General features: G+C 38.1%; 1 protein-coding gene across 1 annotated transcript in view; it reads left to right on the top strand.

Moving 5' to 3' along the window:
- The window catches only part of COL4A2 (collagen type IV alpha 2 chain), a 77,902-nt gene that overhangs the window by 46,447 nt on the left and 15,111 nt on the right, over positions 1–16,344 (top strand). Inside the window, exons 12-29 of the mRNA XM_053455263.1 lie at positions 1,246–1,287; positions 1,934–2,017; positions 2,348–2,392; positions 2,759–2,821; positions 5,373–5,417; positions 5,700–5,753; positions 8,748–8,814; positions 9,171–9,281; positions 9,370–9,516; positions 9,861–9,953; positions 10,182–10,345; positions 10,938–11,010; positions 12,233–12,339; positions 12,649–12,832; positions 13,917–13,964; positions 14,812–14,886; positions 15,348–15,455; positions 15,886–16,107. Coding sequence (XP_053311238.1) covers positions 1,246–1,287; positions 1,934–2,017; positions 2,348–2,392; positions 2,759–2,821; positions 5,373–5,417; positions 5,700–5,753; positions 8,748–8,814; positions 9,171–9,281; positions 9,370–9,516; positions 9,861–9,953; positions 10,182–10,345; positions 10,938–11,010; positions 12,233–12,339; positions 12,649–12,832; positions 13,917–13,964; positions 14,812–14,886; positions 15,348–15,455; positions 15,886–16,107 — 1,732 coding nt within the window. The remainder of the gene's footprint in view (positions 1–1,245; positions 1,288–1,933; positions 2,018–2,347; positions 2,393–2,758; positions 2,822–5,372; positions 5,418–5,699; positions 5,754–8,747; positions 8,815–9,170; positions 9,282–9,369; positions 9,517–9,860; positions 9,954–10,181; positions 10,346–10,937; positions 11,011–12,232; positions 12,340–12,648; positions 12,833–13,916; positions 13,965–14,811; positions 14,887–15,347; positions 15,456–15,885; positions 16,108–16,344) is intronic.

Genomic DNA, 16,344 nt, shown 5'->3' with positions numbered 1-16,344 from the left:
TTTGGCCCAGTATATAAACATTTCACCGTCAAAATAACAACCACAATGATAACCAATCATAACCATGAAGTAACCTGCTGGTATGGGCGTATCCACCTGTATCCCTGCTGGAACTGCCGGCGTCCCCCAGCGCGGCAGTCACACGACCATACGATTCACAGGGGCAGCTGCCCCTGGAGTGTTCTGCACTTATACCTCTGTGCACCACAAGTAACCATACCTAGATGGTTAACTCCTGCACCGTACCAGCGTAAAAACCTGAGCCCCCGGCTAACGCAAAAATCAGGGAGGGATGGGCGGGAAAATATTTTTTAAAATGCTGACCCTATAGCATAAACCCCCCCTTTATATACCCCCTCAGGGAGGGCAATTACCCCCTCCCGTCTGGTCTTGCACGTGCCTGAAAGGCTTAACACTTTAGGTGCTAAAATTTTGCCTAGTCATGCCTTAACCCTTAACACTAGGCTTTCCACGGGGTACCTCGTCCGGCACTTCATTCATGGGGCCCCTCCGTCCAATTCTTTCCCTACGGGGCTGTTCTTACGTTATGTTTTATATTCAGAGCCATAGAATGCAAGTGCAATGGAAGGGGTTCCCAAAGCCTCTTTGTGCACACATGAGGCCTTTCAAACTGAGAATAATTACATTTACTAACAATGACTTGTACAATTATTTGCTGCCAGGCATATGGAAGATGTTACAATATCACTGATTTACATACAAAATCGACAACCTTCTATTTATCTGTACCGTGTATGACAATGCATGAGCGAGTGCAGATTTCGCTTATGTGCAGTGACACTTTCACTTCTTCTTTTCTTAATGGGAATTATATTGTGGGTGTTAAGTATCATTGAGGTCACATGCTAGCCATAATAAAATCCTCAGTGTTCAAAGGATGACATATTTCTTGTAAGTTCTGTAACAGCGAGTCTTTGATGAGTGTGACCAATGGGGTACGACATGACCTCTCGTTGTGTCATGTGCGATCATTACTGCAGCTCAGAATTTGTGTAGGTTACTTTTGAATGGTAAGATACATTGAAAAGAGACAAATTCCTACTGCTTCTTGGATGAGTAGAATAAAAATAAAATAAAACCTATTAACATTAGTTATATTGTGTAGTAATATTCTCTGAACCTTTAATAAACCATTGGCACACAGAATATAACCTTTGCATTAGATGATTCAGCCTCTCTTTCTAATGTCTTCTAACTTAAGATACGTTCTTTGCTTTCCTATAGGGTAACAAGGGCATCGGTTATATTGGAGAAAAGGGAGAACAGGTAATGATTTATTTTTTCCCACGAATCATGCAGCTGAGCAGAATTTGACTGTTGTTGACCATCTCAACATATGCATTGCTTCCTGGCTCCTAAACAAAAATCATATTCCTTTTATTTTCTTCCTGGTTTAATTCTGGCTACAAACATTCTTCTAGCTCTGAGTAATGTAATAATGTATTATTTTTAGAATAATTACTTTAAAACCTTGCGGTTATTGCTCCTAACAGTGCTCTATTGTGTTGTTACTATACTTGTTCATAACCATGGAAACGTATATAAATACAGTATGTAAGCAATAAAGGACATTTTGGATAGTGACAAAAGACAAATGTATTGTTCTTTATGCAAATCTGTAACAGTTATGCCGTCATATGTATTTGTTTACAGGAGGTGATTAACCCCTTAAGGACAATGGGCGGTCCCTAAACCCATTGAAAACAATGCATTTTGAGCCCGTACATGTACAGGCTTTGTCATTAAGGGGTTAAAGATCATACAGCGTTAAAACTTACATGCCAAGTATTGATTAGCACGCATAAAGATCATTTCTATAAAGGAAAAGTTCCACCGTTTCAATTATTGTTGTTAATATAGTTTGCAGTTTGATCTTAATTTAAACGGACCTTAATTAAGTCATATTTTACAGGGGGACGTTGGAAATCCAGGACCACCGGGTCCCCCATATGAGGCAAGAAAGCCAACAGATGTATTCTTCCCTGAAAAGGGTCAAGTAAGTGTTTTTTTCATTCAAAAACAAGAAGGATTTTATGGTTAAAGGGTATACATTTTGTAACTTTACACATTTTGAACTAGTAAGGCATGTACGATTAAAATATAAAAAATTGAAAAGAAATTGAGAAAAAAAAAACTGATTTTTGGAAATAATGGAAGGAAGAGAGGGATAAAAAACAGTTTACAGTGTAAACAGAATAAGGGAATGTGAATTTTTAGTAGAAGTTTTTATATTTATCTTATTATTTTTAACTGTAGTATTTTAACTAATGTACATGCTGGTTTCGTGTTACTTAAATATAGTTAAATGGTATCTTTTTTATTATAGATTGCCAAGGGTGAACCAGGAGAACAAGGAGAACGTGGAGCTAAAGTAAGTTAATAGTGGTCAAATTCAAGTAAAATATACTGAACTGTAAAGAAATCACATTATGTAAGAGCAAGTTACATAGTAGAACAATGTCCGAATCGGTGGCCATTGGGTATGTATATGAAGTTTATGAAGTTAGGTCCAGGATGTAATGTTATCCGTAATAAATTCAAATGAAACTTGTCCTTGAATAAGATATAAATATTTAGCGTTATATACCATTGCGTTGAGTATGTAAACAAAATCATCTTAATGGTTCCATAATAGTAGTATGCCAAATATGTTACGCTTTTAGATGTTAAATATTTGCAGATTCTTAAAACTAAGGAATTTCATTAGGAGTTCATAATGTATGTGTTTTATTTGTAGGGTGAAACTGCTTACTTTGGTGAAAAGGGAGAAGACGGTGTCATGGGATTTCCAGGGCAAAGGGTAAACACTTAAAAAAGATAGATATTTTATTATTATTATTTATTGTTTTATATAGCGCCATCATATTCAGCAGCACTGTTCAATGGGTAAACAGGACATAACAAGTAGTATTTAACATAACAATTAGACTAATAGAAACAACAGGTAAGGAGGGCCCTGCTCAAACAAGCTTACAGTCTCGAAGGAGTTAGGGTGTATTACACAAGATAAAAGTTCCACTGTTAAGGATGGAGCAGCCACACCAGTATAAATATTGCAGAAGAGCGACTAGGAACGGTAAGCTAAAGGAAAGGTGGGTTCATAGGCGTCCTTAAAGAAGTGGGTCTTGAGGGATTTTTTGAAGGACCAAAGGCAGGGGAAAAGATGGATAGTCTGGGGAGGGGGCTAAAGAGGATATCTTTATTGAGAAACATTGCAAGAGAGCTAGAAATCAGAGGAGAGGACAGACAGAGATCATCAGATGAGCGGAGAGACTGGACAGGAGTGTGTTTAGAGAGTGATGACATGTAAGAAGATGCTGTGAGGGGGTTTGAAACTAAGAGTCAGGATTTTGAAAGGAATCCTGAAGCGCACAGGCAGCCAGTGAAGATCCAGAGCGCAGGGGTGTTAGTAAAGCGATGGGTGAGGAAGATAAGTCTGGCAGCAGTGTTCATGGTGTATTGTAAGGGTGAGACGAGTAAGAGGGAGACCAGCTAAGACAGAGTTACAATAGTCAAGGGGGGAGATAATGAGGACATGGACACGAAACTTAGTGGAATTTTGTGTCAGGAAGGGACGAAGGCAAGCAATATTTTGAAGATGAAGACGGCAGATTTTTGAGACAGACTGGATGATGGCAGTGAGTTAGAGGTCAGAGCCAAGGTTGACACGAAGGGAGTGAGCGTAAGGGGATGGGGGAGATGATTCCATCAATGCCATTGAGAGAGACTGTTGCGGGAATGTTAGTATTGGATTGAGGAAATATGAGTAGTTTGGTTTTGGAGAGATTGAGTCTTAGGAATCGTGGAGACATCCAGTTAGAGACAGAGGCCAGGCAGATATTTGGGTTTGGGACGATATCACAAACATATTTCATTTCAGTAGCAAAGTTGCAACTTTTTATATACCGTATTTGCTCGATTATAAGACGAGGTTTTTTTCAGAGCAAATGCTCTGAAAAATACCCCTCGTCTTATAATCGGGGTCGTCTTCTAATCAGACCTCAAATATAGGTCTGATTAGGAGACTAAGATCCAGATCCCCCGCACCGCTGCAGGGGACCTGGATCCTCCTGTCGTCGCCCCCCCCACACACACACACACTTACCGGTGCTTCCGGAGGTGAAGTTGGCAGCGGGGGTTTGTATGCGTCCGTCGCAAATACCTTCCCCGACTGTCAGAGATCCGAGTTCCAGAGTTCCTGATCTCTGACAGCCGGGGAAGGTATTTGCGACGGACGCATACAAACCCCCGCTGCCAACTCCACCTCCTTCCGGCTGCCGCGGAATGAGACGTCAACCCGCTGCCCCGGCAATACAGCAGGAAATTGGAAGCACCGGTAAGTAAGTAAGTGTGTGTGTGTGTGTGTGTGTGTGTGTAGGGCATTTCTGGAATGCCTTACACCCCTATATGCCACTCTGGCACTTAGGGGGTTAAAAGGCATATTATGGGGCAGAGTGGCATATAGGGAGGTATAAGGCATTTCAGGAGGCAGAGTGGCGTTAAGGGGGCATTTAATAGTGCACTCTGCCTCCTGAAATGCCTTATACCTCCCTATATGCCACTCTGCCCCATAATATGCCTTTTAACCCCCTAAATGCCAGAGTGGCATATAGGGGTATAAGGCTTTTCTGGAGGCAGAGTGCTCTATATAATGCCTTTTAACTCCCTTAATGCCACTCTGCCTCCTGGAATGCCTTATACCTCCCTATATGCCACTCTGCCCCATAATATGCATTTTAACCCCCTAAATGCCAGAATGGGATATAGGGGTATAAGGCATTTCTGGAGGCAGAGTGGCACATAGGGGGTCAAAAGGCATACCATGGGGCACAGTGGCATATAGAGGGTTAAAAGGCATATCATGGGCCACAGTGCCATATTGGTGTGGCAAGCCTGGGGGCAGATGTGCGTAACTGGGGGACAGGTTGGAAAATACAAGAAATAAAAACAAAAAAAAAATATTTTTCTCAATCATAGCTTTTATTAAAAAAAAAAGTTTACATGAATTAACATTTATTGGTAAAACTTTTTTCCTTTAGGGTCGTCTTATATTCAGGCTTTTTCTTTTTTTCCTAAGTTAATATTCAGATTTTGGGGGGTCGTCTTATAATCAGGGTCGTCTTATAATCGAGCAGATACGGTACATTAAATTTCCTTGAACTTGCATCTAGCCAAGGATGTCCTATTTTAACTGAATAGCTGCAAATTGGCATTAGGGTTATTAACATTGAGCACAACATACCACTATGGTTATATTTTATAGCACAAATCAAATATCTGGCTGTACGTTTTCCGTTTTCATACGACAACCATTCCTTGGTTACTAATAATTTGTTTCATTGTCACTGTAGGGACCGTCTGGCAACCCTGGTGTGTCAGGCCCTCCAGGGGGAGATGTAAGTAGTCCTGTGTTCTTCAATTCGCATTAGGGCTGTGAATATATTTAGTTTTGTTTCTGAGAAATAATAGTCGACTTTGAAACCTAATAAATGTTCTGAACATTTACTGTCCTTTATTCCCATGGTCATACAATCAAATTGTAGAGATTTGCTTTTTGCTCATTCTTTTTTTTTTCAGATGATTACAGATATAAATAAATACTCCAAAGAAATGTAATGTTAATATTTTTTAAGTACTGTAATAAACTGTGTATTTGTATATTAATTTAATGTTTACAGGGACGTCCTGGAATTACTGGCTATCCTGGATTACCAGGCAACAAAGGACTTAAGGTAAGTTTACTACCTTGTCTGATACATATAGATACATATGCACACAAACATACAGTACATATATATGGCTAACTCTGAATTTAACTGAAAAAATAACACTCTGGTAGGGAAAATACTCAAACGGTAAAGTTGCCCGTACCTTTTAAAAAATAAAAAAAATATCAGAGGAATACACCATATAATTAATAAAAGACAACAAGAGTTGGCCTATAAAAATATTTTATATACAGAAGAATCAAAAAATCTCCACGTGCACCCTCAAAAATACACTTTTATTTCATGTTGGTATTCATGCCTACATAGTTTGACAATATGAACAATATGGGTTTTTATCAGGCACAAAAATGACTAAAGTGCAGTCAAAGACATCGCTTTATACCCTGCGTCATGATCTAGCAAGGGATTTTCATTGTGTAGTATCTGTTACCCAAGAAGTGCATTGTGACACATGGTACCGGCAGGGCTACATACATGAACAGTGAGCAAAGATGACATAATACTTGTAGACTGAAAATGGCAAATGAAAAACAGTACATTTTATGGAAACATCTTCTAAGTGTACTTAAGATATAATGTCATATATACCTTATCTAGACTCTGAATGTCCTATTGTTAAACAAAAGTGTATAGGAAAAAAATCAAAATATTGTATTTAAATATCAATATAAAATTATGTTTCTGAGCTAACCATGGGTATGCAATCTATGGTATATTGTAGCACCTAGTGTTTGAGGAAAAATACCGTAACTGCCAAGAAAAAAATCGGTATATACATTTGTATAACGTCTTCCCAATATGTCTTCCACACAACAAATTAGACTAAAGACAGGGAATGGCAGGAAACATTTGCTTTTTTGTCACTAACAGGATTTAAGGGGAAAAAACAAAACCTGGAACCAGTAAATGAAGATGAGCTGGTCAATTTGTGTAACCAACTTGCCACAAAAATGAATGATTAAAAGTAGAGCACTCTTACTAATCCAAGCCTAGAGGGAAAGATGGGAAGATGTGGTGTCCAAATGAAATGAAAAGTAAAATAAATGAAAGTTGTCTACCATCTAGAAAGATTAAGTGTTGTGTTTGAGTTCTATTGGGTGAACAGTACCAAGCCTAAACACTCTCCCTTTCTTTTTTGAGTCTTGTGTACAATGAGGTTATTTATACAATGGAACACATAGTAGTCAAAAAGGGGGACAACGTTACCTTTTGGAGGTCTTCCAAAATAACAGAGTGTGGTAACATAGTCACAGCCACCTACTTCCATCTAGAAGCTCCGACAGTTGAATGTGTTATTCTTGAGTTACCACTGTGGATCTGTTCTAATGTTCATAGTAGTTTCGATGCATGCAGAAAATATCATTCAGTAATGCCAGAAGCTGAAGCTGCCACCACTGCGGTATGGAGGTTTATGCTGCAGTATGGGCTTACCAGGGTCTTCTTAACCTCAATTATTCATTTTGAATGTAGGTTTTCCTCCATATTGAATTATACATATATACTATGGGATTAAAAATGTGACAGATGCAATTTAAAATCACTAGCCTTAAACTTAGGAAGCATGGGAAGAAATTGTTAAGTGGCATAAACCCAGTAGTAAAATATCGTGTAAGGATACATCTGTTCTTCCCTCAACATCAACGTTATGTCTGCCCTATAGTGACTCACTTCCACCATACTCATCTTCTGAAGCCGTTTCTTGAGTTTATTGCTCCTTAGGAGAGGTACAGGGATATTTCAAAGGACTTTATGTTTGTGTGGAAAGCCCCTTTTTTTAAGTTCCCGACAATTCCTGAGCTGTTGTGGATAGAAAATTGAAGTAAAAACATTTGATCGTAACCCTTTCATCTATTGCCTTAAGCTACGATATTTCTGTTCAGTACTGGAAACAGACAGATCATATGTTACAAAAGGTATAGACACAGATGTGTATAAAAAAAACCCTAATTGTATTATCAGTCTACCATATTAAAAGGATATTTTTCAAACTTCTCTAGTTTAGTGCTGGATCCATGCGTGTCAAAGCTTACATATAATACACATGAAGTATAAATGTGTAACGATAATCATGTTCTATGTATTAAACAAAATAAAGCAAATCAACACTTATTTGTATAAAGTAATATGCATCAAATAATACCGTACTTACCGTATATTCAGAAAGGTACAGAATGATACAATGTCATCATCCAAAAAATAATTATCCAAGGGATTTCTAAGATCTGACCCCAATGTCTACACAAATAGAGCTGCATAGCTCTGCATAATGTGAGTGGGAATTTGTAAAGAAAGCACAATTACTTTATTAGACACGTGGAAAACGCATTTGTTTTGTATGTTTTTCTTTTTATTATATGTGGAAAACTTTAAGTGGAAGTATTATTTAGCATTTTCTCTTATTAGATATATATATATTATGCTCTATAATGCCATCCTCAAACAAGCAGCCCTAAATGACCATGAGAATGACATAGAACATCGTCCTTTTAATTGCTTACCACACATCTTGGTGATATATATATATATAATATTTTTTGTATGGTGTAGACAATTCTTTACTCCTCTTTTTAATTAGAAAATCTGTACCATTTTCTTATTTTCATTATTACCATACAAAATAATTTTCCTTGTTTCAATATCTTGACTTAGAAGTTCTACTGGGAGTTGTTACGATAAGATTTTGTGGTGAAAGAGCTGGTAAAACTGTATTTTTAACACTTAGGATGTGCATATATATAAGGATTAAAAATAAAGCTTACTGGCTCTTAAGCCACAAAATCTGTTGTAACAACCCCCAGTAGAACTCACTAAGTCCCTAAGTCAGTACTGTGGTTCTGTTTACAGCCAAATATCGCAAGCCATCATGTGAATATAATAAACTGTCTACTCTCGGTAGTTTAGTGCTTGTATTTCTTTTGTATCTGCAGTTCTCCCACCAACAATTTGCTGTTAACTTTACATGCATTCCTTTCTTCTTCCTCTTTGACCTGTTTTTAGGGTAATCATGGAGATAGAGGCCCACCAGGACCAGTAACTTATGCTGAACAACCAAAACCAATAAAAGGTAGAGACTTTTTATGGGGTAGGGCGTTAAATTAACTAACATACAGCTAACATATCAGGAACTTGATTAAACATACTGTATGTCAGTCTTCAAAGCATACTGGACCTGTTCTCCGAAGTGAAATGTTTTACTTAGTTACCGTAACAGTTAAAATAGGACACATTTTGGGAGCATAGGGGCTAGTGTGGTTTTTGTGCACTAATACTTGTGTTTTGGGGTGCATGATGTACATAATGATGTAATACATAATGTGTGTGTATATATATATCTTTCTCAGAATGGTCAGATAATGTAACATAAGGGGTAAATGCAAAGTACTAGATGTATACTATATATATATTTTAACTTTTTTAAAGGTTTTCGGGGGGAAGATGGATTTCCGGGACTCCCTGGCCATAATGGTGATGATGGCGATCAAGGAGAACCTGGTTCTCCGGGCTTGATGGGTTTTCCAAGCCCTTTTCCAGGTATAGTGCATTGTATCTTTCATGTGACTTTTAATCCTGTAATGTTGTCCAGATATCTCTGGTATTAGTATTCTCTCTGTTTACATAGGACCACCTGGCAATCCTGGTCTGAAAGGGGAGAGGGGTCCTAAAGGGTACCAAGGAGAACCAGGCTATCCTGCCTTCCAAGCAGGGCCACCAGGTCTGGATGGGCAGCCTGGACAACAAGGACCTCCTGGCCCCCCTGGTTACCCAGGTTAGTGGTAAATGTTTGCTTTTGCTAAGCAATGAAAAGAGTTCATCTGATGACCTTGCCTCCATGTAATAACATTGAAATATAAATGTCTCTTAAGGATCACTAGACATTAAAAGTCAAGAGCAATATGAAGGTTATGACTTAAAATACAAAGATCTGTACTCTGGACACCTTTTATAGCTACTGTACATGTGAATTGATGTGTGATTGAAAACACGCTTTTTGGTATTGGCCACCATTTCTACAAATTTAAGCAGCCAATGGGAGTTTCCTCGCTGCCCGCGCTGTTAGACTTCCTTTGATCCCCAGTGTGCATATCATAAATCTTTTTCCTATACTGGTAGGTGGACGTATTGGGAGAAAAGGAGGGCCTGGCTGGCCCGGACAAAGTGGACGGAGAGGCTTTCCTGGTATTCAAGGATTCAAGGGATTTAAAGGTGGGCATGTCCTTCTTGAATTGCAAAATGGCTTGTTTCTACATAAAACCCATTGGGTTTTTTTATATATATATTTGACTGAAAAACTAACCACTGGATTGTAAGGCGTTCTTACAAAAATCATGTTCAAGGGTGCTTTTAGGCTCTGTAAATGACTCAATATACGGAATGAATTGGGGATCCAGTGAATTACTCAGTTCGGTAAAGGTGATCTCTTGCACCTTTCAGGTGAACCAGGAGATTGTCGGTGTGGTCTTGACGATGAGGCTTTAAAAGGCCCTGCGGGTGAGCCTGGTCCTGTGGGATTTCCAGGTTTTTCTGGGGTACAAGGAAACAAAGGAGAGCATGGTGACAGAGGAGGTCCTGGGCTACCAGGGGCTCCAGGTATTCAGGTGAGATACTAACAATTTTATCCATATTTTGCCATGACAATATTATCGTATCTGTATTTTTCATAAATAAAAAAGAAAACGTGAACCATATGGTTGAAAATTAGCATTTGTATCACATGATAAGATTATTCAAATAAGGGACAGTCTACAGCACACCAGGTAGCTGTGAGTTCGCTGTAGGTAAGAACCAAATTAAACAACATTGATATTGTTTTTACCTTATTCTAAAACTTTGAGGAGGGATCTTATCAAATAAACAGCCTAGTATGAGCTCCATTTCAAAAGCAGAATGGCTGCTTAGTAGCTCACATTTACTACTGTATATTCTGTTATCATCAACAAATTGTATTATGAAAGCCAACAAAATCATGTAGATTATTTTTAGCTTAATCTTTCTCAAATAAACTGATGAAATGTAAATGCATATATCACATACGTGTGTCCCTGTATCTGCTCACTTTGGCCCAACATGGGTTTCTTCTATGAGTCCAAAGTATAACCATTGATTCCATGTTTTGCTATTTTGTTTCCCTGCTATTCTGATGTTACCTCTTCATTGACAAAGATCTAATTGTAAATTGAACTTGATTAGGGACCAAACGGTGAAGATGGACCTCCTGGATTTGTTGGAGAGAAAGGTGACACGGTGTATGCTACAGAAAAAGGTAAAGGCACATGCTGATTTTTAATTACTACAGTTTGTGTTCAGAGATACAAACTGATTCAACTATTATACTGTTGAACTGTTGGTTCTGTAGTTAGGAGAGGTTTTCAAGCTACAGTTATTTTACTCAGTAGAGAAGGTCCGTGCAGGCACACTTCAAATATCTTCAGTGATCCACACAGTAAGGTGGACTTGTTATAGTCTCAGGACACACTTTATTCACTCCCTGCTGGAGCTGGCATCCAGAGAGACCAGTGAATAAAGGGCACATATTTTCTAAATCTTGAAAAAAACATAAAAAAATGTTTCAATAAATAATTTAAATAAATTAAAATTGTGTAAAAATTACCCCTGTGATGACATCCCTTGTCATTTTACACTGCTGATAAAGAGCAGTGGACCAATAACATGTTGATTATGTTTAAAAAGAATAAAACATTAAAAAAAAAACCTGCTCAGTTAAAATATAGAAAAAATTATGCATGTAAGCAATTACCTACCCTGTGGAAGAAATACTAAGATACACTGATATTTTTGTCCTTATAAATGGCATGAATTGGTCATGAATATGGTTTCAAATAAAACCATTACTGGCCATAAAAACGCTATTATTAGTGAAAAATATGGTAAGAAGTGTTGAAAACAAAGCAAAGAAATGAAAATTGTTCTGATCCGTTAAAGGGTAAATGGCAAAGGGACAAATCTCATTCTCCCTCAACATTAGAATGGCAGAAAAAGGAGGCGAGTGAGAGAGAGTATAGCTGGAAATGGGGAAGGTAGAATATAAGGATCACTAAGTGGGTAAAAAAACTTCCAAAGAAGAAGAAATCCCAAAAGAGCATTTAAACAATTCTGTTTTATGTTGTTGTATGCTTTACAGCATCTTCTGTACTGGATAGACAGCTACCCTAGCTTACCGGCTTCATCCATACATTGTGCAAAGACTGGTTGCAGGGAAGGCTTCCTTAAAGACAATTATATTTTAGTTATGAATTTGCTTTTAATTAATATGATATGTATGCCCTTTATTGACAGGTGTCCATTAAAAGTTGACACTTAACATATAGTGATTGGTAGAGCAATCTGAAAGTGAGTGTATGTGAGATGCAGTTATGTGGTACAGAAAGAAGGTGAAAGAATTACACAGAATCTTGTAGCCTATTCTACAAATACAAACTATTCACTTCTATGATATTAATTATTTTTATTTATTTTGTATGAAGGCACAAAAGGAACTCCAGGCGTTCCTGGTATACCTGGTCCTGGAGGTTTTGATGGACTCCCAGGCAATGATGGGTTCGATGGTAACCCTGGACCACCAGGCCCTCCTGTGAGTGAAACCCCTTGTTAATAGTTTTGGATTTGACAATATTAAATGAATGAATGCATAAATATATTCTGGGTATGGTCTGTTGAGAAAGAGTGTCAGGTAAATATATTTGTAAACACCTATATGTTTTGTTTCACAAAAATGAATGCACCAGTAATACACTAGACTACTGTCTAGAGTCAGGAGGACATGGAGAAGAAGAGTATGGTTTGACAAAACTAAGGACATTTCCATATTATTGTAGCTGTAAATATGACATCTAATAAGGGTAACACTGCAGGCTTATATTTTGGTGGTTACTTTGCACAGGGTGAAGGTATAAAAGGATTGCCTGGTGACCGTGGCTTTCCAGGATTGACAGGGGCCGAAGGTGGTCGAGGTGAGACTGGACTACCTGGAATAGGACTACCAGGCCCAAAAGGGGCTCGTGGCATACCAGGAAGCCCAGGACTCAATGGACTTCCCGGACTTCCAGGACTTCCGGGACAACCAGGTATACAGATTTACATTCAATATGCAGCCCTGCCACATGGCCTATGTACCACACATCATGCTTTTGTATTATTTATTTATTTAAGGAGTAGGGTCTGTAAAACAAATGAAAAAGGAATAGTTACGATAGTTACACACCAATCTTAAAATAATAATAATAATGACGACAATAAATGGAAGACAGTAATACTCATCTCAATGTTGGGTTTGTTACTATAGCTGATAAGACTTGTCACTGACGTTTGCGGTACTTATAAAAAGAAACTGTATATAAAAAGAAACTGTAGTTCAAAATAGTAAAAGTACTCTAGCTCATACTTACAAACAGCCAAAGATGTGGCTACGGAGCAGGGCTTAACAGGACTGTGATCTACTGAATAATGTTTTTAGAAGAATAAAATATTTTAATTATTTACTAAGCCTATTTATTACTAAGCATAGAGCAGTTTTTTCAGTTTCCACATGGATTACTTTTTATTCATAATTCCTATTACATGTGAGTAGCCAATGGCACAGGCTTCATGGGAGCTTTGTCACAAAATATATAGAAGCTAGGAATAACAGCTATATTCTATGTAGTGTCCTAAGCTAATTTACATGTGCAAAAAAAATTTACATGTGTGTTATTACCTGCCCCTGGAGCATGTTATCAGGGAAACCATAAACGAAGGGGATTCTCAGCCATTCATGCTCTGAGACAGCGTACGGTCATCGCAGTTGCCACAGCTCGAGCAGACAAGTGAAAGCCTGCAGATGGCGCTATTGTCCTGGAAACAGGCTCACTTTTAACTGTGTTATGAGCCTGGTGCCATTCTCACATATTGGACATATTATTATTATGTATTATTTTACATAGCGGCATCATATTCTGTAGTGCTGTTTGACAATGGGTAAACAGTACATAACAAGTATTATATAACATAACATACCTTTTGAAACTGCTATGGGACCATTGCATATTAACCAATATAGAACATAGGAAAAAACAGTGGATATGTGTGCAGATTATCACCACTGCCAGTATTTTTTTCTTTTAAAATTGTATTAAGGATCCTATTTACATGGACTACTGCTTGTCATTGCAGGTGACTGCTACAAAGAATCCAACGAAGAGAATGAGATTGGAAGGGAAGGTAATGTTCACATCCTGTTCATCAAATAATATCATCATCATCAACAACTTTAATACTCGCAGCGAGCAAGCTGCTTTCTGCGTGAGTTTCAAGATGTCTAATGTGACCTACGGTGCACATATGTAAAAAGCACTCCTGCGGGTGTAAAAAGCACTATGGAGGTGTTTCACCAATGGCATGTACGGGACATTAGACTGTCCCTTTAATTAGTAAGGTATTTCTGCAAATGTTTATATCGGAGACAGTATAACAGCTTCCTGCCGTTAGCCATTTCCTGGCTCTTTTTTCACTAACATTTTGAAGTATAAAATATTTTAAAATCACTGGCGGGAGAGGAAACTGAGGCCCTTCAGGGGACCACGTGTGTAATATAAAACATCACACACATAATGGAAATGGTAAATAATGTCTCAAAATGTTTGGTCCAGGGGCTTCCACTGACTAGATGAGCAGTTGGCGCCCTCTAGTGGCCACACAACAGCTGCTCAGGCAGAAAAATGTCTGATGACAAGTGACTTTAGAAAAGAATAATCTCTACTGAGATAGGCTATTTGTAGACGATGTAGCTAACAGCATCTCTTAGCATTTGTTTTCTTCTTGCTTCCATGTACGTTCAGAACAGTGTACCAGTTTATAGTGTATTGCCAAGCAGGTTGTCCATGTATTTAACTTGTATTTAAATGTGGGCATGTCATTTTGAATCAGCAGCAAAATGTTTGGGATTACTAGTACTTCTGTTGCGTTAGGAGTGAGAATGATTGGGTGCTTCGTGTTCTCTATGATGGAAATATGCAGTTGAATATAGGATATTGATCATAAATATGTATAACTTTATATCCCTTTGCAGGTACTGGCTGTGCGTTGGTGGCCCCGCCAGCTCCTGCAGGAGCCCCTGGACTTCCTGGATTACCTGGATTTAATGGTAATATTTTATATTGGTATAGAACTCTATAAGATCCCTGATACGTTTGTTCTGTTTGTCATGGCACATATTGTACTTATTCATAGCAAAACACAGCTGGGCTGAAAATTTACAATTATCCCCAGATTACATATTCACTATTTTTCTGTATAAAATAAATTATGACAGTACTCCTCGAAGGCAAGACTAAAAAAAATTGATTAGCCAAATCAGTAAATGTCATTCCCTACAATTTCTATGTTTGGATGTCTAATATAATAGAAATATATTAATTTTAATAAAATATGTGGTAATATGCAATTATCTGTTAAAATCCATTCAAAGTCCTCCACATGCAGCAAATATGTTTTTTCAAATTATGGCCCAAATATTTTGTACCGCGTTAAAGATGTTTATGTTAAGTTATTAACAGGATTACCTTATTAATATTCATGAAATATCTATCATGTATTTTTTCCAAGGTTTAAGGGGCCCAAAAGGACAGCCAGGTACACAGGGAGAAGATGGAGGTCAAGGCATCAAAGGAACCAGAGGGGATACTGGGAATGACAGTCTACCGGGTCCACCAGGTAAATATTTTATATTATTCTTTAACAAGATTCTTCAGTACGTTTATTTGATTGGCCACGTCCTTTCATGCTTTATCATTTACCTTTTTCACAGTCTGTGGTCTCTAACAGGGTTATTATTATTACCTATATGCTGAATTGATGTTGGTGGAAACAAGAACTAAGATGGAAGAACAAGAACACATACAAATGGTCAAATGCAACTGATAAAACATCCAAAAACTAGAACTGTTATAATAAACAAAAAAGAAAACAGCACAATATGTTTGAACACTTATTTTTCATCTGATACAATCAATAAAAACCAATGGTTTGTTGACTTGGCTATTATGTAGCTGTACTTTGTGACATACGTTTTATCGAACTTTCTCTCAAAGACTCCTGGACATGGTCAATGTGACAATAATAGCCTTCTTTTTTTTAATCACAGGCTTTCCAGGACCACGGGGAGAAAAGGGTAAACTTGGGTTATCCGGATTCCCAGGTGCACCGGGTCCTACAGGAAACCCTGGCTTAATGGGATTTCTAGGAAATAAAGGAGCTGCAGGTGATGTGCTAGGAGCACCCTCTGGACCCCGTGGAGATATTGGACTTCCTGGCCTCCCAGGTCTAAAGGGCCAACAAGGGGATCAAGGCATATCGGGATTACAAGGTGCAGTATCTCTAACAGTCCCTCAACCGTGTTGGTTTAACAGCAATGTTTGCATTGTGTAAATCTGCAGCTCGATATGGTGAATGTGATAATAATTAGTTTATGCAGCTATAGATTAAATACATGGTCGTTGATTATTCTGTGTGTGTGGTTCCACGTTTCGCCACTGGAGATAGGATAAGATAAATCATTTGAGCAGGGCCCTCCTTACATTTTGTCCCAGTCCAAATTGTTATG

The sequence above is a fragment of the Spea bombifrons genome, chromosome 2 (genome assembly GCF_027358695.1).
Source record: "Spea bombifrons isolate aSpeBom1 chromosome 2, aSpeBom1.2.pri, whole genome shotgun sequence".
Lineage (NCBI taxonomy): Eukaryota > Metazoa > Chordata > Amphibia > Anura > Pelobatidae > Spea > Spea bombifrons.
The sequence above is the reverse complement of the archived record's forward strand: the minus strand, read 5'-3'. Positions and strand labels throughout refer to the sequence as shown.